Raw genomic sequence first — 21,107 nt, forward strand, 5'->3', positions numbered from 1 at the left:
CGAATTTATGGGCGAAATCCGTTAGTTGGTGGTAAAATCTAATTTTTGGAAATTTTGTTGGTGGTAAAATAAAACTTTTGGGTTTTACTAAGTTATGCCCCCAAACTTCTTCAGTTTCTAAGCTGTGTCCATGCCTTTTCAAACGTCTAAGTTGTGCCCTCAACCTCACTAATTTTTATTAACAATAACCTTTGACGTTAGCAATAAACTTTTTTTGTTATTTTATTTTCTGATTTTTTAAATTTTTTAAAAGTGTTAATGTAGGGAATAATTTCAAGCTTTTAAAATCCCACTAGCTTGAACCCCATTGTGATCATACACTAAAGTACGGTGGCGTCCAAAAGGGAAGAAGATAGAGCAAAAGAGTCGCCAACAAGTTTTTAAGGAACTTGTAAACCATCACGAGGTGAAGGTTACACCCCTTAACGATCCAAGAGATCATCAACTCCATAAGGTCATGAACCAAATAAGGGTCCGGGGATGATGGTACAAATCCAACCTAAAAGAGATTGAACCTGCCCTAATAATAGGCCTCTACTTTATTCTGATCGTATTCATGTGCGCTTTCTGATTAACATACAATCAATAGATTAACCCTAAACCTGTTTAATCTATGTTGGTTGAATTTAATGCACAAATAAACTATTATTGGCGATCACTTGAATTATAATCACATTAACCCTAACAAGATTATTAATTATCTTATCAAGCATGATTGCAAATACCAATTCCCTTTAAACATGCAATAAAAGGCGTGATCAAGCAATAAATAATAATAAGCATCAAGCAACATAATAAATAATCAATATCATAAATAATAATAATAATAATAATAATAATAATAATAATAATAATAATAATAATAATAATAGTAATAATAATAATAATATCAATCATAATCATAATAATCATAATCATGTTAAAGCATAGCAAGATCCTAGGCATGATACTAACAAGATTAATAACAAACCCTAGCATGTCACTAAGCATTAAAAATCAAATCTTTAACCCTAACATGATACTAACATGAATAAATATTAGGAAGAATATAGGAAGCATCACAAGAATCATATTTAATATTAAAATTACCCTAGACATGATACTAGGAATCAAAATAACAATATAAACATGATGTCTACATCATAATATCAATTAATCAATTAAAGTACTTACTTGGATGCCTCGTACCTCTTTCTAATAACAAAATACACACGTTAGTAACTTCAAGGAAAATAATAATCAAAACAATTAAATTAAATAATTGAAATAGAGATTTGGGACCAAACCCTCAGAAATTAAAACCTTTCACGTCTAGGGCGAAGGCAACTTCGAATATGGCTAGGTGTTTCAAGATCTTGTGAATGCGGAATTTTGTATTAAAAAGCAAGAAAGAATATTTATTCTAACGAATGAATGAAAATTGATGAATGAAAGAGAATTAAAAGAATTGATGAACGCTTCTTGATGAATGAATATTGATAATTGGTGAATGAAAACGGAGTTTATTAAAACTTAAGAATAAAGAGAATTGGTGAATGAAAACGGAGTTTTTGATACGATATTTATAGAGAAAATCATCCAAAAAAGATAATTTAACAAAACAGAGTCTGAAGATCGCAAAACAACCTTGGCGCCAGCCCTGGCTAGTTGGCGCCAGGCCCAGTGGCTAGCGCCTAGCGCCAAGGCCTGGGGTTGGACGCCAAACTGATTTTAAACGCGTTTTCGAAAATCTGATAAATTTCCTGTACTGGAAAATAAAATAATATAATTCCAATCGAAAATGCTATTTGATCTGATTAAAACTCTGAAGAGTCCTAATTGAATTAAGAATGATAAGACCTTCTAGAATGTTCTAGAAGACTAAAACCATTCCTAATTACATTAGGAATGATAAATTATATTAGGCCCTCCCCTAAATCATTAGGCCGTACTTAAAACTCAAACCGGGCCCAGTTTAGTAAATTGGCCATAACTTCCTCAATATTCATCGGAATTGGGCTTATAATATATCGTTGGAAAGGTCTTTGTAAGCCCTATCCAACTACACCACTATTGGACCCATATCATGGACCAACCAAACTGGATTGTCTATTTTCTTTAAAATAAAGTTTTCAAAAACAGGGAGAAGAGAAGAGAAAAGAAATAAAACTTTCCGCAACACTAGACCTTTCCACACTTCGTTTCATTCGATTATGATTCGACGTGAAAGGCACTCATCACCGGGTTTGGTTTTGGGGAGACACAAATGAGTGTCTACAGTTAACCAATTAGAACGAGACAGTGGGACACGTGTCAAATTAATAATGCTATGACACCATTGTTGATAAAATAACTTAACTTTCATTAACGCTTTCAACTTCTCTCCCCTCTCTTCTACCATATGAACGATCTCCTTCATAGCTCCATCGCTTGATCGCTTCAACCTTCGTTGTCGGAACAAACTAGCTAGGATTTCCACTTTCCAACGAAGCAATGATGAGATGAACCTTTAACTTAAATTTCACCGAAGAAGACGATGATGATGCATTAAAGAAAAAGAAGAGATTGCTGCTTGTCTTAGCGCCATTATTGGAGTTCAATTGAAATTAGATTTCCTTTTTTTTCAATTAAAAAAAAAAATCATACAACACTTTGTCGCCATTATTGAAGTGCTATTGGAGCTCTCAGTATTGCATTTGAGTTCGCATTGTCGATCGCCATTGTTGAATTGTCGTTGGAGTTCTTAAAAGGGGCGGCAGCAGTACGACAGAGTTGTTATCATTTAGATTTTTTTTTTACTGTTTAAAAAATCAATTAAAAATACAATTGTAATTTTTTTTTGACAGGATTTGTGAAATTTATATTCAAGTCTATCCAAACAATATAATGAATTTGAAATTCTAGAATTAAAATTCCAGTAATTTCCCAAACACCATATTTGGAATTAAATACTAGAATTTCAAATCCAAGAATTGAAATGAATAATTTGAAATCAAATATTGATTCCCAAACACTGCCTTATATTAATTATGTAGGATTGTGTTATTTGTGTATTTGAGAGGCGAAGACAGGAGATTAGGTGGGTCTTGGATGGGGATTAGGCGGGTCTCTGGTGGGATTAGATGGGGGTGTATATCCAAGTGGGGGTGGGTGGGGATGGTTTTTGGATTGTACCCGCCGGGGCGGGGATGGAGATGAATTTTGGACCCGCTGTGGGGATGAGAATGAGGATGAAAATGTTTGTTGGGGATGGGGATGGGAAGGCTAACATCCGCCCCACCCCGCCCCGCCCGTCCAATCCCGTTGACATCCCTATTTGTGATGTTAGCATGTTTGTTGGTGTCATGTGATACTCTAAGTTGGATTTATAACTTAATTAAGCCAATAATAATAAAAAAGAAATATATATAATAATAATAAAAAAAAAACCGAACTAGATAAGATAAAACAATATATATAATTGATTCAATGTCACATGGTGTAGTCAAGGTTACTCACCCAGGATTTACTCGATCGTTAAGGCTACCCGATCAATCAAGGATTACTCAGTTAATCATGAGTTACATGGTCAGTGTTTTTGGTGTATGTGAGTTTGCCGGAAAACGCAACACCACAAAAGCGTTGTTTTTTATGTTGTCTTTGTAACAAATTGACTATATCATCTCTTTAAATTCTCTCTATTTTTTTAAAAAAAATTTTATTTCTAAAACTTGTGCATTCAATTTGAACAAGCAAAAGGAGAAAATCATACTTAAAATATGCTTAGAAGTCGACAACAAATACCTTTTCTGTTTTACAACACATGGTTTTTGTTTAAATTTTGGAGAACTTGAAACAATAGGGTTAAAGACCCAAATAATTTTCATACAATCTACTAATCAATCAAGTCAACATAACTTATTAGTTGAATTGTCGTTTTTTAATTCATCTATCCACCATTAGGCATACACACCATTGGTAATAGGAGTCATATAAAAAGAAAAGTGTCAAGTTTACACTTTATGTAAAGTGCGTTGTAACAATAATGATAAGTCGATAACCTTCTTTTTGAAATTTTAACTACATACCTCATTTAATCAAAATTTTGATCAAAGTTATCCAATAGGTTCAAATTATTTAACAATAATTCAAAGTTGAGGTTATTTTGAACGAAAGACTAAAATTATTATTTTTATCAATTTTTCCTTGAATATTGTGATAAATGAATACACATTATTGCTTTAAAGTAAATTAATAATATAGGCTTTTACTATTGTGGATTAAATTAATAACTATAGTTTTAAATTTTGAAAGATTTAGTATTTGAACTTTTGAAGTTGTGCAATTGCATGGATTCTATACTAGTATTTCCTCTGTTTTCTTTTACTTGCAACACTTCCCTAGGAAATGTCACAATACTTGCAACCACTGTAAAAGGAAAGTTACTTTAGGGAAAACTATATTATTTCCCTTATTTAAAGCACATGGCCCACTAAATTACACTCCTAACAACCACTCATCCCATTTTAAAGTGTATTATATCATGGAACCCACATTTCTTAAATACCGTGTAAAAGTGTGTGTTACATCTAAAAGAAAACGGATGAAGTATATAATAACAGAGGGGAATCTTATCTACAAAATATCAGAATTTCATCCTACCTAAAGCCATAAGGCAGGGACCATCTTATTTACAAAATTATTCTCAAACTACCAAAATCTTACAAGACAAATCGATATTCGATAAATCAAATTATCAGAGTGAAAAGAGTATTTCATTATGCTCTGAAAAGAATCAAAACTCTACAAAAATTAAAAATAAAATCCGAAAAAAATTCAATTACATCAGGAACAATCGCCAAGCTCCTTTCTCCTTCTTGGGCATGAGAACCTACCATGAATGGAAGAGTACAACGTTAGTGTATACGTTTACGGCTTACCCCTCCCCCCCCCCCCCCCCCCCCCCTCTCTCTCCCTCTCTCTCTCTACATAATCAAGAATTTAGTTCTCTCTTAATTCATGTGTTTTTTTTAGCTTTGATTATAACAATCATACAATTAAGATTTCAGCTTTGGAGAAGTACAATGTGAGCAAAACGAAATCCAATAACAATGATAAAGGCATGAAGGAACAAAGAGAAGACCAATAGTGGCAATAGATATACGTACTTACATTTAATCCTTTGTTCGCACCATGCTCAGGCGAACCAAATAAGTGTTCTCCGCAAAATTATGTACTGATCGGTGTGCTCGAGCTCCTTCATGTACAGTTTTCTCATGGTCTTCCTTCAGTAATTTTCTACACTCGTCAGCATTCTGCAAGATAGTTAAGCAAATTAGGTAAGTTCATTGAACAATGAAGTATCATCTATGATGGACAACCCTTAAAAATATATGCTTATGAAAGGCTATTGCATTATGGGAGGAAATTCTAGGTAAAAAAAAAAAGAAGTGCACAAAGGCTACAAACAACATACACAAACTCTGATCTGTAATATTGAAATTCTTGGGAAAGAAAGCTGTACTTAATTACTTATGCAAGATAGTTAAGCAAATTAAAGTTGCATGTTGGTAGTATGAACAACATCAAACTAATGCCAACACAATGACCATTTAGAGAATGGAAACCTAGATTGAACAGTGAAGGTGCTTCCTAGAACGGGGTGAGGGTATTGACCTGCAAGAACTCCAGCATTTGCTCTTCGATAGTACCACGCATCACTAAGGTCTCAACATGAATAGGACGCACTGCACCCATACGATGAGCGCGACTAATCACTTGATCCTCCATACTGCAACAAATATGCAATGAAGACTATTAATTGCACCAAGAAATGGGATAAACAATAACAAATATCCAATAAAAAAATAATAATAATAAAAGACAATCCCGACTGTAAATGGGCATGTATCGAGAATTTCAGGGTCTATGCTTTACTCAATTAAAAAATCAAGAAAATTTCCCGTAAGGAGTTCGGCACTTTTGTAAAGCTTGACCTACCTAAACAGCTACTCCTTAAGTTACAAGATTTACGGTTGAGATAATGCACAAAATAATAAAAATCACACCCCCAGTTCAAGAAAAATAGGCCTACTTTCTATTTTGCACACTCCAAATTGACTGTACTCTTTGGCAATCTGCAACTTTCACTAAGTACCATAACAGCACATCTACAAATAGCTAGTTAAAATGGCTCTTCCTTCAAAATGAACATGCACATTGGCAATCTGTGACTTTCACTCTGTGCCATCAATGCACAAAGTCAACTCTATAAAGCTACTTAAGAGTGAAATCTATGCCCAAAGTGATTAAAAAGAACAATCAAGACATGAGTAAAACATGTTGAAATCCTTTAATACCTCTGATGGATTGGACAAATTCAAGATCAACCAAACCCATAAGACATTAAAGATTACGTTCATTTCCCTCTCAACTTCCCTTCTTCCACTACCAATTTCTCTTCCCACCCTCCCCCATCTCGTATCGCTAAGCCTATTATAGCCTAGCGAGATAAATCAAATGTGTACATAGCAGCTGAACATTGAGATAAGCAAACCGAAAAGGCTACGGAGTATAAATAATAAAAATAAGGCACAACAACAAAGACCAAGACCAAGACCAATAACCATAACAATAACAATAACAATAACCATAATCATAACAATAACAATAACAAAATAATTGAAAAAAAAAAAAAAAAAAACAGAGCATTAGCCAATGATGCTTGTAAGAGTTAATAGAAATACAAGTAACAACAGACAAAAGTATAAAACTAACTGCTTGATTCTGAAGACTTAACCAAACAGCCTTTTTTACGCAAAAAGAAATTTACCTTAGATCCCAAATTGGCTCCATTAGAAACACATGGGTAACAAAGCTAAAATCTAGACCTAGTGCAGCACTTCCATCCATCACAAGCACCATACAGTTTGGATCATATTGAAAGCTGGTGAGTGCCTTCTTCTGCAATTAAATAAAAAAAAATATATGAAAACATTTAGGAGACCATCCTTTACTTATCCCAATATAATAGACTCAAAGGGATACAAAATGCACAATTTGACAATGTTTTGGGACTAAGGTAACAGTAAAAGATGAATATTAATTACCTTTTTAAAGAGATTCAAAGGATTATACAATCCTACAAATTTGATATCGGCGATAGCCAGCTGACACCAAAGAAAAAAGGGTAAAATGATCATCTTTATTCATCAAATTATAAACTACACAAGATGCACACATATCACAACTTATACCTGGTGTTCAATTACATTTATGTGCTCAAGAAACTGGGAAAATACAATAACTTTCTCAGAAGGAGCCTCAGAAGAACCAATGCTTGGTTTGCAACACGGTCCTTGAGATATAATGAAGTCACAAGGTCTTTCTGCATAATTTTCCTCAGTCATGGATCTATCCTTTTGTCTATTAGCACCTTGAATTTCTTTAAGCCTCTGAACAAGGTATGTGACTTTACTACTAGAAGTTGATTCCCAGTCAGGATCCCAGCTATCCTGCACAAAGAGAAGCATGACTTCTAATAAGATCCAATTGAAATACAAAGAGAAGTGACGATATTTCAAACAAGATTCACTTGAAATTTCAATGATCGTAGACTTTAAATATTTTAATACTTGCCTGCTTATATGAAGGTTGTAACTCAATGAGATCTTTTGGGACAGGCCACTTTGGATTTGGGTTTTCTTGTCTACTTCGTATCTCAGGACTCTCCATCTCATACAAATAGCCGCAACCAGGGAAAGCACATCTTTCACTATCCAAACCAACACAATCAAGGCATAAAAGATGCCTACATGGTGTAACAATAGGCAGGCGGCACCATTCATTGCATCTACACGGAGAAAAAATTAAAATATATATCAGACTGAATATAACTTAAAATTTTAATATCAATACAGATCAAAAGCAAACTGTTACCTCTGGCAGTTACCACCATATGAAAGGTTGTATCGTATACGAGAATATTCCTCTGAAAGAAGATCAAGACCATTTTGCACTAAGATATCCATTGTTTCTTGAATATCATGACCAGCATGTGATACTTTCATATGCCCAGCCACGCAACAAGAAAGCCTAACATTTCTTATAGTTTTAGTCCTTGATTTCCAATGCTTCGGGTTCAGCAAACTTTGAACATGAGAAGGATCATTCCAATCTGCCATTAAAATGTTTCGCCGAACTGTAACAACGAGTTCATTATAAGTTTTTGCATGTTCCTCTGTAAATTCAAGAAAAGTTGTTTTCTTAATACAAGGAGGGATGCATCGTAAGTCCGCTTTACGAGCACTAATCATACACCTTTCCAATAGTTGCAATAAACGCAATTTACCCTCCTCCATCTGTGCCTCAAAAGGCTTCAGGATACCAGCTTCCCAGTTCTTGCAACTTTCTCCATATACTTCATCATGAAGAAATTTCAACATAGATTGAATATGAGAAATCTGACCACTGGGAGTATTTGGAGTAGGAGTTCCCGTTAATATCCAACGATTTGAAGCACACAGGGAAACAGCCATTTGCATTTTATTGGTCAAATTTATGCTTCCCAGAGTGTGTCCCTCATCCAGTATGATCCTCATCCAATGAATTTGCATCAAGACACTTCTCTTACTCGGTTTCCACTCAGCACTGAGCCGGCTAAAGGTTGTTATGACAACATCATAATCCCATGCAAGGTTGTGAACAGAAGGCTTCTTTTCCTTAAGATCTGTCCAGGCATATACTCGCAATTGCCCGGGTTTCACATGCTTCTGAATCTGCGAATTCCAGTGATCAACCAAATTTGATGGAACGATAATGAGTGTAGCCCGTGACAAGTACATCCTGAATGAGTCTAACCGCTCACAAAGAGCAATTCGGAGAGCAGGCAAATCAAAGACCAAATTTTTTAGGGCTTTGGGGTAAAACCACCGATAAGCACCCTGCACCACCCTCCTCACAAGACCAAATTCTAGAAATATTTTAATGAATACATTATTATGTTTTGAACTCAGCTGACCATGATCAGCCAATCCAACGGTTTCCATTTCCAAGAGTTTGTCATATGGAAGTTTAGCAAGCCATTTTAAAGACTTCTTGGTCTGACAATTGAGTAAAGCATAATGCTTCTTCAACACACTAGTGAAGAACGCCACATTTTGAGGCAATTCTCCAGTAGAATCTTTGCCGTAAAATCCAGGCAAATAAGTAACAGGTTGCTGGTAATCCCATGACTCTTCAGGAGCATCACAACTCTGATACAAAAAGTCAGAGTTCAAACTACAAAACCACGCAGTTGTGGAATCAGCTAAACTTTCATCAGAGAGTTTACGCCATTTCTGACAAGCATCACACTGGATCCAAGTTTCATTAGATATCACAGACTGATCCTCCGAAACTTTCGGATATGAAGTTCTATGTCTTTTGCTTGAACCTGTATTATTATCTTCAGGATAAGAGGAAGTTTTTTCATATGTATGCATAAGATTTCTCTTAACACGATTCAAGCTCCTGGTGCAGGGAACAAAGCAAGTCGTCAGTGTCGAGGGTGAAAGCACAGATGATGTTTGAGCCATGGATGATGTACTCAGCCCACCAGAACTAGCCCTCTTTGGAGTAAATTGATTCTTTGGAATAAGTTCATCAGGAGAAAACTGGCCTCTTCGATCACCCTGACTCGCACTTTTTTGTTCTGAGGATGGAACAACTACATTAGTGTATCTACTACCAGTACTGCACTCATAGTAGCCATATTTCTGATCACCGTTATGTGAGCACCAAATTGTTTCAGTACCTTCAGGTGGATCAGCCAGTGTTCCTTGGGTCTTCAAAATAAGAGAGAGAGCAGTAATAGTTTTACCAAGTCCAGGTTCATCACAAAACATTCCGCCACGGAAATCCTTTATTGTTGGAGCAAATCCCGTGACTATTTCACCAGACACAATATTAATGTAAAACGCAAAACCATCTTCAGTTAAGAACTCCAAATACAGAGGATGACGTAAAGTAGCAACTTTCCGCTCACGTTGCACCATCCACTCAACAGCAGCTTGCTGATGTGGAAAAAGCTTGAGCTTTATACATGGCATAATCGATACAGACAAGATCCTCAAATGACGACATGTAGCAGAAACCCTCACAATATCTATCGGACGCAGAAGAGAGATAATCTTTTCCACAATATCATCAGTTAGATCCCAAATTCCAGATGCAGATGCCATATCCTCAGGCATTATTCTTGAAGAATATGTTTTCACGTCACCAGACAAACTAGGCAAGCTCTTAAATATCTCATGAAACTCAAATCCCTTTTTCTTAGAAGAATCAGAAATGTCAGAATGCTGCTTACATCCAAGAGCTTGACAGTCAGATAGATTCCATAAACCCTTATCGTCTCCAACCACATCATTACAATATCCATCCTTTAAAATCAAAGTCCGTTCCCGCCAATCACAACTACAAAAAGATAACTAACTTAAGTATACCTCCAAAAAAAAACAGGTGCTTAAAAGTTAAAATGTTGAAATTCAGCACAATTTTACATCATCTAGCCAGTGAAAATGTAAATTTATTCAATTTTCCAGTCAAAGAAAAGATTCATATAGCTTAGCCATTCAGAATTAAGGCTACTCAACAAGCATGGTACGGTCTTGAAACTCAAAATAACAGTCAATAAAAAATGTAAAAGCGTAAAACAATCTGTGCATCGAGTATTGTAAGAAACATACAGATTTAAGATTACTCAACAAGCACGGTACAATTAAGAAGCAATACCTCAAAACAAAAACAAAATCCGAGCTTAGAAAACGTAAATAAACATAATACGTAAATACACTTCAATACAAAGTCCAATATTGAGTGAAAACGTAAATAAACAATATCACCAAGCCATGGTAAGTGTCATACAAGCACCAGACGAACACCACGAAACTCGAAAGTACACTCGATCAAGCAATTATGAGCGTCCTATAACCCTTCAAATTAATCAGCAATAATCATCAAGAAACTAATTATCTAATAAAAATAATCAATATATAAAATGAACAAGTAGCTTATTTGGTTAAAGTCTTCGGATATTACAGTAGTACTTGAAACTCGTGATCAAATCCCGTCTACATTATTTATAAATATACGAGTTTATAAACACGAACCTCAAATGGCGAAAGAGGGAAGCAGCAGTAGTGGCAGACTTAGGAAACTGCCAACCAAACTCCAATTCAATCGGAAGATACACATCAATTAAAACCGCAACCCTAATTTCACAACCATCATCTTTCTCATCTTCTCGAATCGAAATTCCAACAATTCTGGCAACAATTTTCAAGCAATTACATTTCATCAATGTCTTCAATTGATGAACAACACTCACAATTCCATTCCCATTCACACTCCCAACCTTCTTCGGACTCTTCGCGTTCTTCAATTTTCCCTTCCTCTTCTTCGCCGACGTCGTTTCCGGCGTCGAATTCGAATCATCCGCATCAATGCGGTGGCCGGAAAAAGGGAGAGGAGAGAGAATTACGCCGGAATTTGATTTGAATCCGAATTCAGATTTGTGGGAGAAGAATTGGAGATGATTGCCGAATTCTAGGGTTTTTGATTGGGGGTTGGTTGATGATAGAACTGTTGTGAGGAATCCGCATAGTTTGTGATTGGGAGGAATTGAGGATTCCTCGACCTCCATTGATGCAGAAATTCGAAGGTCGAATTAAATAAATCAATGGAGAAGATGATAATTTTCGAAAATTAAAGGAATTAATTTAGGAAAGACGATGAATTTCCATTGAAATTGGAAAGTTATGGTTTATAGCTTCATACTCTGCAACGGAAGTTTAATTTTTCGGAGTTGAGGAGAGAGAGAAAGGTGGGGTTTTTATTTTGTGATTTTCGGGTTTTATAGTTTTGTATAATTTCTTCGATTTTTTTTTTTTTTTTAAGAGGTTGTCAAAAACTCAAAACTAAACAGAAAACCTGTTTTATAAGTTCCGCTTTTAATTCTCCGCAGTAAATACGTAGTAGTTCAATTTAGCGTGGGTTTGGGGCCTTTGGGCTGATCTTAGAGCTGGATATGGATCGGGCCGGTATAAAAGTTAGTTAGATACGACACGAACATAATATGATATAAAATGAGTCTATTATAGGCGCGACATGACCAAAAAAAATCGTAAAGGTTTAGGTTCGGTTAGGGTCCTTCTCCTTACCGTTAAAAAAATAAAAAGGCGCGACATAGGGCCCTGTTCTCTTCACCTTAATTTTGCTGAACTGAAATTATTTTTACTGAATTGAAATTATTTTTGCTGAATTTAAATTAATTTTACTGAACTGAAATTATTTTTGCTGATCTGAAATTATTTTTACTGATTTCCTATTATAATTCTTCTTTAAGAAAACTGAATTTTACTGAAATGAACTTATTTTTACTGAACTGAAATTATTTTTATTGAACTGAACTTATTTTTACTGAACTGAAATTATTTTTACTTAATATTATTTTTTTAAGGTGAATAGAACAAGGCCTAATACAAGAGGTATGTTAGTGGGTCAATAGCTAACGGTGGACCGTGGACATTATTGTTGGCACGAGCACAACGGGTCGACTCATGTGTCAGCCCATTTATATTGAACCAATTTGCAAAAGATATAAAAATAATGAAAGGGTTTTGTGCCTTTGGAGTAAGTATTACCCACTACCATGGTATGGGTAATACTACCCAATACCACAATTTTTTTTCCTTTTTCCTTTTTTTCCTTTTCCCTTTCCTCTTCATCTTTTTCCTTTTTTTCCCTTTCCCCACCTCCATGGATAGCTCCCATTGTCGGCCAAACCTCCGACCACCACACCTTCACCTCCGACAACAAGAAGCCCACCCCACCAGCTACTACCTTGGTCGAAATCCAAAAACACGCAACTACCTCCATTAAAAATCACCGGAAACCACTCAAAAAAATAACCCAAAAACAAGAGACACAAACTTATGGCTCTAGCCATTAAAAACGGTGAGTTCTATGCTGGAAATCGCTGAGTTCGGTCAAAATTGACACCGGTAGTTTTTTGTCGGTGCCAGTTATTATTAATTTCTATACAGTTATTATTGGTTTGTATACTATTATTCTTGGTTTTTATACTGTTATTCATAATTTATATACTGTTATTAAGAGGTGAGAGACTGTATTTTTACAACATGGGTAAGTGTGAAATTACATTTTTGCCCCTGGTATGGGCCCAACGAGCCCATACCTGGTAGTGGTCTATCACTACTCTTCTCAAAAGAACATCACAACATAACACTATAGCTAAATTGAATGCGTTTTGTTTATGAAATCGACACGGTTCTAGCACAATATGAGTTGAATTAGACTCGGATGAATCGAATTCAGATCTATTAATCGAATTCAGATTAGAGTCCGAGATTCGAGTATAAAACAAATCGAATTCGAAAAATTGGTCAAATAACCATGAATAATTTAAAAAACTGAATATTGAAAAGTGAAAATAACTTCTTTTTTTATATTGTAACTAGCATAGTGCCCGTGCATTTCACGGTTTATAAATCAAATCATTATTTTTTTGACAAAAGCTTGATTGATCCCGTAGGGAAAAAAAATCCTAAGATAATTCAATTAGTAATAAAGGACTTATTTTCTCTAACAATTAATTATTAAAATTTTGTTCAGTTGCAACAATGGTTGATACGTAAATAAATTAAAGAAGATGTGATTTGAATAGTATTTTATGTCATTTGCAATTCTTTTATTTTATTCCCTATTATTTTTTATAATGTTATTTATCATAATTGAAAAGTAAATTAATTATTTTTCCTCACATAACTATATAAGAGAAGTAGAGGAAAACATCGAGCTACTTGTCATACCATCCGCGCATAACTATAGACGAACTATAGAAGAAATACTCAAATTTACTTGTCATACCATATGTTCAATATCTATACAATCTAAAACTTGTTTTACTCGTCGCATTCACTAAATATACAAACACAGTACAATTATAGTCTTATATCTTATTCACCGCTATATTTTACAATTATCTAAGCTAAGCATTGTGTCAAAAACTAATACATCATATTCATATAACTAATCAACAACTGATGATTGAATATACAACACAAATATATAGATATGGTTATTGATAAATTTAATATGATTAAAAAATATTTATTGAAATTATAAGAATAAAAGACATAGTGCATGTTCACTTCAGCTTAGTTTCAGTTCAGTTTATTTCAGTTCAGCTCCAATCAGTTCAGTTCAGTTTAGTTTGGTTCAGCTCCAATTAATTCAGTTCAGTTCAGCTCTTAATTTCCTTCTCTCATAAAATATTCATTTCAGCTCAGTTCAATTCAGTTCAGCTCCAATCATCAGTTTAGTAAATGTGAATAGACCCATAATTTATCAACTAACCAATCATGTATGCAATGCATTTCTTTACGGACATATAGTCTTATACTGTAACTATGAATGTTATAAAACTCATAAAATTACATTTTAAATTATTTAAATTTTGAATATGAGTATTACATGAGTAAGACAATATGAAAATTTAAAGACAAAAATTATTTTGAAACTATTATGGTGTACCTTTCCATTAACTAAAATTGACTCAAGTGATCTAATTTATTTGGATTGGAATGTTTAGGTAGGTACGACTATATAGCCTCACAATTCATACTTTTATTCTCCATGATTTTTTTAAGAGGGGTGAGCTCAAATATTATAGTGCATGCCATAATCAATAACAATATATTAACATGTATAAGGCCTGTTCACTTCACCTTAAAAAAAATAATATTCAGTATAAATAATTTCAGTTCAGTAAAATTAATTTCAGTTTAGTACAAATGATTTCTGTTCAGTAAAAATCAGTAAACTTAAAGAAGAAATATAATAGAAAATCAGTAAAAATAATTTAAGTTCGGTAAAAATAATTTAATTTTTGCAAAAATAATTTCAGTTTAGTAAAAATAATTTCAGTTCAGCGAAAATAAGGTGAAGTGAACGGGGCTTAAATGATATAACCTTAAAATGAAAATTGTAAAGACTTGTATAACAATGACTATTATTTATATTAACCTAACGTAATATATAGATGATAATACAAAAAATATTGTATATTATTTTATTATTTGAATATTATGATTTGATTTTACATGTTAACTATATTTTATTTTTGCCATATTTTGTACGAAATATGTGACAATATTATGTTTGACTAATTTATGTAAATCATTATTTATATAGATGCTTGTATCATGTTATCATAATATTTATAGACTTTACAAATAAGATATGAAATTGCATTTTACTAATTAGTAATTAAGGAAATATATATACACACGATATCACGTTGTTACCATAATATTACTAATAGTATTAAGGATGTAAACTTTTAACAGAATTAAGAAATATGTAATTATAAGAAGTGACATAGTAGTTTACTAATTAAGGAAGTATATTTATGCACGGATGCTATGCTACCATAATATTACTAACAAAATTATACTCTGACCATTTACCATTATTATCACTATGCTAGACTTTACTAATTAAATGTGATATTACATTTTTTTTTCCATAATATTTTATGTAGTCATTTAGAATAGAATACTTAGAATATTCTTGTTTTTATATGGAAGCATAAACGTTAAAAAAATAATAAAAAAAATATAAGATAGCGAATCATATAGCAACATTTGTCAGGCTCACATTGAGGCGCTTATCTTTTAGTATAATATATATATATATATATATATATATATATAGATAGATAGATAGATAGATAGATTTTTGATTTTTTATTTATAAAAAAAATAATAATAATTTCACAAAAAAAAAAAAAAAAGTTTAAGAGGAATATGAAATGATTTTTTGGCTTTTGTAACAAGTAAACTACTAAGTTATAAACTAATAATTCCCTCAAAAAAATAAAAAAAAGGTAAACTAATAATCAATCGCATAATAAAATCTCCTAATCCTGTCAACCAAAACAACGCAAAACGAAAATAAAACCCCCGTGAAAAGTAAACAAGAGAGAAGACGTTTCAGAGATTATAGAATTAGAGGAGAGAGAAAGAGATGGCGAGAGATAGCTGCTTGGCTAGAGTTGGCGCTGGTGTTGCCGTCGGCGGTGCTGTCGGAGGCGCCGTCGGTAAGCCTTCCTTCTCTCTCTTTCTTCCACTTCGTTAAACCCTAGGCTTTACTCTGCATTTTTTTTTCTGTTTAATTTATGTTTCCTGTTTAATGTCTGATTTTTGAAGTTTAATTGGATGTTATCAGGTGGTTGATTGATGAATGAATTAACCTTGAGTGTAGAAAATCTGATTTTGGGGTGATTTTTATTGGTCAATTTTTTCAACATGGGTTGGTTTTTTATGTGTATTTGTTAAATTCAATTTGTATTTTAGATGTCGTATTTATAAATTAATTAATTTTAGTTTGAAAAAAAAAATACAATTAGTGCAACATGGGTTAATTTATTGAAAAGGGTTTAAATTTTCTGTTGTTTGAGATGTTTATTTATCTGTAGTTTTTGGATTAGTTAGAGGAAGGATATATGGGTGCATTGTCGCTAAGATTATGAAGGTTTTCTGAATTGTTTTTGTAGCACGGTGTGAAATTGTGAATTAGACTTTTCTTGGCCCAAGTATTGTCTTTTGGAAACCACCTTTGATGGTTGCTAGCAAGAAATAATTGTTCTATGACTTTATTTGATTTCTCGGTTATTATTGGTATCTGAGCATGTTGAAACGGATATTGTATTGTGTGAAGGTGAAGAGGAAGGCACGCCTTCTAAACTGTGCAGATTTTAGGGTGGTTGAGGATTCTTCTAGTATTGGTTTGCTATCAATAGTGTTTAGAAACTTAGGCCTAAACATACCTGAAAATGACATCTGGTTGCCACACTCTTGGATTGTAGGATCATGCATTAAATTAGTTGAAATGCAAAGAATTATCATTGCTGGTATGTAACTGATTTTTTTTTTTTTGAGAAGGGCTCAAAGATTTGAAGGGCATTATATGTATTTGTAATCCATTCATGAATTTGGAGTCATTCAATCATTTTCACTAAGTAGAATGTATTATGTGCAGGTGCTGTTTATGGAACATTTGATGCCGTCCGAAACAAGGTATATTCTGATTTCTGGCTCTATGCTTTAACGTGTTTTGTTATGAGAGAGGACTATTATTATAAAAACTTAGTATGGCTAATTTGAGTCGGATGCTTCATTGAATAGAAGCTCTCTTTCTGCTAACAATATACTGCACATGCAAAATCACATAATTTTGGATCTTTATACAATTTTGTTATGGTTGTTTCATTACTCTGTACTTAAGAAATACTGTCAAGTATTGGATTTTTTTTTCTATGGATCATCCTTTGACTAGATTTCATGATTTGTTTTATGATAAAGGGCTGTTTTATTCTTTTGTTACATTCTTCTTGATAATTTTTTTGTTTAGTTTCCTCTGAAATTTTATGACTGCCCTTGATTCCCCTCTAGTATTGGTATAATCAATTTGCCCTTAGTTCTTGAGTGTTTCCTGTTTGGTTGGTTGGGTTTTTCATTGTTGCCACCTGTTATATGGTGGTTAGACTTGTCACCTTATTTCAACTCTCCACTCTTCGTGTAACTTATATTATCATTGTTAGTCACCATAGTCTTGTCACCTGTTTAATAAGTTAGGCACGTAACTATCCATGGTAATTTTCTTTACATCATATCCTTCTAACCATTGCATTTGATTTTTATTTTTGATTATTGATAAGATTGTATGCTTTTAAGGAAATAGTTAGCAATTGAAGAATGATGGTCTGACTTAGACTCTTTTGGTTTATCTGTTTCGGTGCAATTTAGCTTTTAAACATAAAAAAAAGTTGGTTTAAGTCATCTAATTTGCCATACGGGAAGTCTCTGACCTTTGGAGGTTGGGGCAGTCACTCTTCACGTGTTATTTACCTTGCTTATTACAATTTGCTGTATAGATCCCAAACTAAGGAGATAAAGCCACTATTTGTGTAACTATTAACCAATTGACTAGGATATATATATTGTCCCATGAAATAATAAAAAGATAAATAGATGGTGGACAGATTGCTTGTCTACCCTCTCTTTTTGTGAATTGGACTACATTTGTCTGGTGTAGCTCAAGTAGTGTTCAAAAGTTTCCTCTTTTTTTGCTAATGTGCTGTCAGCTGTGTAAATGAAGAAGCCGGGGAGGAGCAAGAAGAAAATGATTGTACCTGAGGACTGAGGAGTGATATTATTGGAGATTCATGAAGAGAACTTTTGTTGAGGGTATAATTGTCCATTAGATTTTAATTGCAAGATACGATGTATATCATTAGTAAAATTAATCACAAACCTAACTTGCTGGCTTGCTCAACTCCTCAACATATATCTTAACAATTTACTTCCATGGCAAATTGGCAATTTAACTTCCCATAAAACCAAACTGGACCTCGGTGGATTCATAAAGGTGGAGTTGTTGATATCTTATAAATCATGGTGTTGCTCATCAATGCAGCTAAGCGCCTAAGCCTAAGCTCTTAGTTAAGTATATATACCTTTAGAGATCTTAGCTCTCAGTGTTATCAGTATTCTGTAGGTTAGTTATCTATTGATGTAATAATTAGTTTAAAATAGAGGATTTTTTTTAGCAAGTGAAAATATTAGTCAATGTAATACTTTTTGATTGTTTAGGAGGTGGGAATGGAGTTGGAGGCCTTGGAGCACTGATGTGGTAGGAACTAGAACCTTGTGTCAGATTTTTTTTTTTAATTATTATTTTTATGTTTAAATGGCATTGTATTGGCCATTTCTTCTGTGAAAGGCGTGTTTTGACCGGCCATCTTTAGTTTTGGGTTTAACAATAAAGTACAAGTTCAATATCAGTATGACAGTATGGATTTATGTTCTAGCAGGAGCCACTTGTAAACCTGTTATAGAGTTGCCGTTAGGAGCATGGTTGCTACTGCATTGAGTTGAATACACCTGTAAAATTTCGGCAATTTCAAATTGAGCCTTATTCTAATGGATGAACAAAGTACTAGTTAAAGAAACGTAATTAGGAGCAAAGTAAAGTTTGAGCCTGGATGCGTTAATGAGTTTGACATTAACAATTTTGTTAGTAGATGGAGGATACGCTTGCCTCATTGGTGTGAACATCTCTCGGTAGTGACTTTGTCAGTTCATTATCGACTTGTCCGGCATTTTTGGAAGTCATTGGCTGAGGGATTTCAGATTAGTTGGAGAGAGAGAGAGAGAGAGAGAGAGAGAGAGAGAGAGAGAGAGAGAGAGAGATAAGGTGTTCTAATATTTTTTTTTAGTGTCCAGTTGAGATTATTGGTGGGAATCTGAGTCTATGTCTTGGAACAAATAGGAGTAGTTCTAATGAGGTCTTGTTGTGAGGGTTGAATTCTGATTGAATTGTGTGATTGTCCACTGTAAATAACTAATTACTAACTTAAGAAATTAGCCAATTATGTTATGAAACAAGACAACTGAAAATTTGTTGCAGTGAGTTGATAGCCTTTTTTTAGGATTTTGGTTGTTAATTACAATGGTAAAGAATTCATAGTGATTATTATAAACAGGCCAAACGTTATAATGGTCGATTGCTACTTGTAAATCCCTGGTGAAAGCATTATGTCTGGATCCTGGTTTTGTTTAATGTCAGAATTCATAGCCTATATTTCATATTGACGAAGAAACATAATCAGACTTTGGCTCGTCTTGTTATCTATAATTTGCAGTATTGCTTATTTCTAAGCCAGACTGATATCGAGTATTGATTTTGCTGTGAAGTTTTTCGCTTTGAAGTTTTTTTTTTACTGTTTATTGAACTCTTGATCTTGTTTCACAAGCTCAGTTAGAATTGATTGAATTATGCAGATTCCAGGACTACTAAAGATCAGGCACATTGGCCAAACAACTGTTGGTAGTGCTGCAATATTCGGCCTCTTCCTTGGTTGTGGAAGCTTAATACATTGTGGGAAGTCATATTGATCGTCTATCTATCTAGTAATCTTCTAGATTTTGTACCCATATGGAATTTCCTGTAACTTTCAAGGACAGTGTCATGACTGATACTGCACCAAGAATGTGGTTTTGTTTTGTGACCTATGGCTACGGTGATGTCTGTTGAATCGAAGAATTAAGTTAAGGGGTAGTACAAAGTTGCGTTCTGAATAATGTCAGTTATATTCCAATTTTTACATTGTGGGAAAATATGAGGCATCTTTTTTCATGCTATCAGATTCCAGATTAGATTTGTCATTCGTAAATACATGTCAAAATATGTTGAAGAGTAGTATAGTAGTACCAAACAAATATTTTTACCCTTGTCAAATCTTGAGATGACCATATATATGAAAAAAGGGAATCAAAACCTGAAGTCGCTCACTAAAAACTCAATTTGTCTTGACAAAATCTTAGGCCTTGTTTGGATACACTTTACTAATGGTGGAAATAGAAATTCATGGAAAGTATATGGGAATTTAATTCCCCCATTATACAAAAAGTAGTTAAGGTAGTTATTAATTTATTATATACTTGTATGAGAAATATATAAGGTTATAACCAAACAAAACATAGGAATTAATTTCCCATGAATTATAATTTTTCATGTATTTCTATTTGTCAAATGCAACCAAACGAGGCCTTAGATGACCGACAGTATGGATAAAATTTGAACTCAAAATAAATTACTATTCTTTTTTAGGTATTCCAAAAATTTATGCTAATTTGCAAATCTTTCTATTTTTTTTCATGTGATTTAGGATAATATTGGCCTCATCAGTATATTATAATACTGAAATCTATGCCATAATTATAAGAGGTGTTGAGTTGTTCACGGCAAAACCGCTACTTGAGATAATGGTTTTACCCCCTCCAAGCCGCTGCCTAAAGTGGCGGTTTTGGGGCAAGTAACGGTTTCACATGGAATATTACGATTTTTTCCTTTGATAAAAAATTATGTTCATTAAGAAGATAAACTAGACTCCCTCCTAAAAATCAAAAATACTAAATTTTACTACTTTAGAAAAAAATAAAAGGCACCTGATAAAGACATAAGGGTATATGTGTTGACTTGAATGAACAATACAGGGGGGGGGGGGGAATTGTATTGTAGAG

General features: G+C 33.7%; 2 protein-coding genes across 3 annotated transcripts; one reads left to right on the forward strand and one right to left on the reverse strand.

Annotated features, from left to right (window-relative positions):
- Positions 1 to 4,605: 4,605 nt before the first annotated feature.
- Positions 4,606 to 11,834, reverse strand: LOC145641669 (F-box protein At3g54460-like). Of its 2 annotated transcripts, none has more exons than XM_081692571.1 (9): positions 11,109 to 11,834; positions 7,897 to 10,413; positions 7,597 to 7,810; positions 7,215 to 7,472; positions 7,068 to 7,127; positions 6,791 to 6,921; positions 5,635 to 5,749; positions 5,131 to 5,273; positions 4,606 to 4,849 (listed from the first exon to the last, which is right to left on the reverse strand). In XM_081692571.1, exons 1-8 carry the CDS (start codon positions 11,639 to 11,641, stop codon positions 5,133 to 5,135), a joined length of 3,969 nt encoding a protein of 1,322 aa, XP_081548697.1. In that variant the 5' UTR covers positions 11,642 to 11,834; the 3' UTR covers positions 4,606 to 4,849; positions 5,131 to 5,132. The 2 variants fall into 2 exon arrangements, with proteins under 2 accessions (XP_081548697.1, XP_081548698.1); XM_081692572.1 differs by having other exon boundaries at positions 5,127 to 5,273.
- Positions 11,835 to 15,961: 4,127 nt separating this feature from the next.
- LOC145641670 (uncharacterized) lies at positions 15,962 to 20,225 on the forward strand. The gene is made up of 3 exons (XM_081692573.1): positions 15,962 to 16,120; positions 17,062 to 17,099; positions 19,866 to 20,225. Exons 1-3 carry the CDS (start codon positions 16,048 to 16,050, stop codon positions 19,977 to 19,979), a joined length of 225 nt encoding a protein of 74 aa, XP_081548699.1. The 5' UTR covers positions 15,962 to 16,047; the 3' UTR covers positions 19,980 to 20,225.
- Positions 20,226 to 21,107: the final 882 nt, after the last annotated feature.

Source organism: Chenopodium album, chromosome 8, assembly GCF_948465745.1.
Source record: "Chenopodium album chromosome 8, dcCheAlbu1.1, whole genome shotgun sequence".
Lineage (NCBI taxonomy): Eukaryota > Viridiplantae > Streptophyta > Magnoliopsida > Caryophyllales > Amaranthaceae > Chenopodium > Chenopodium album.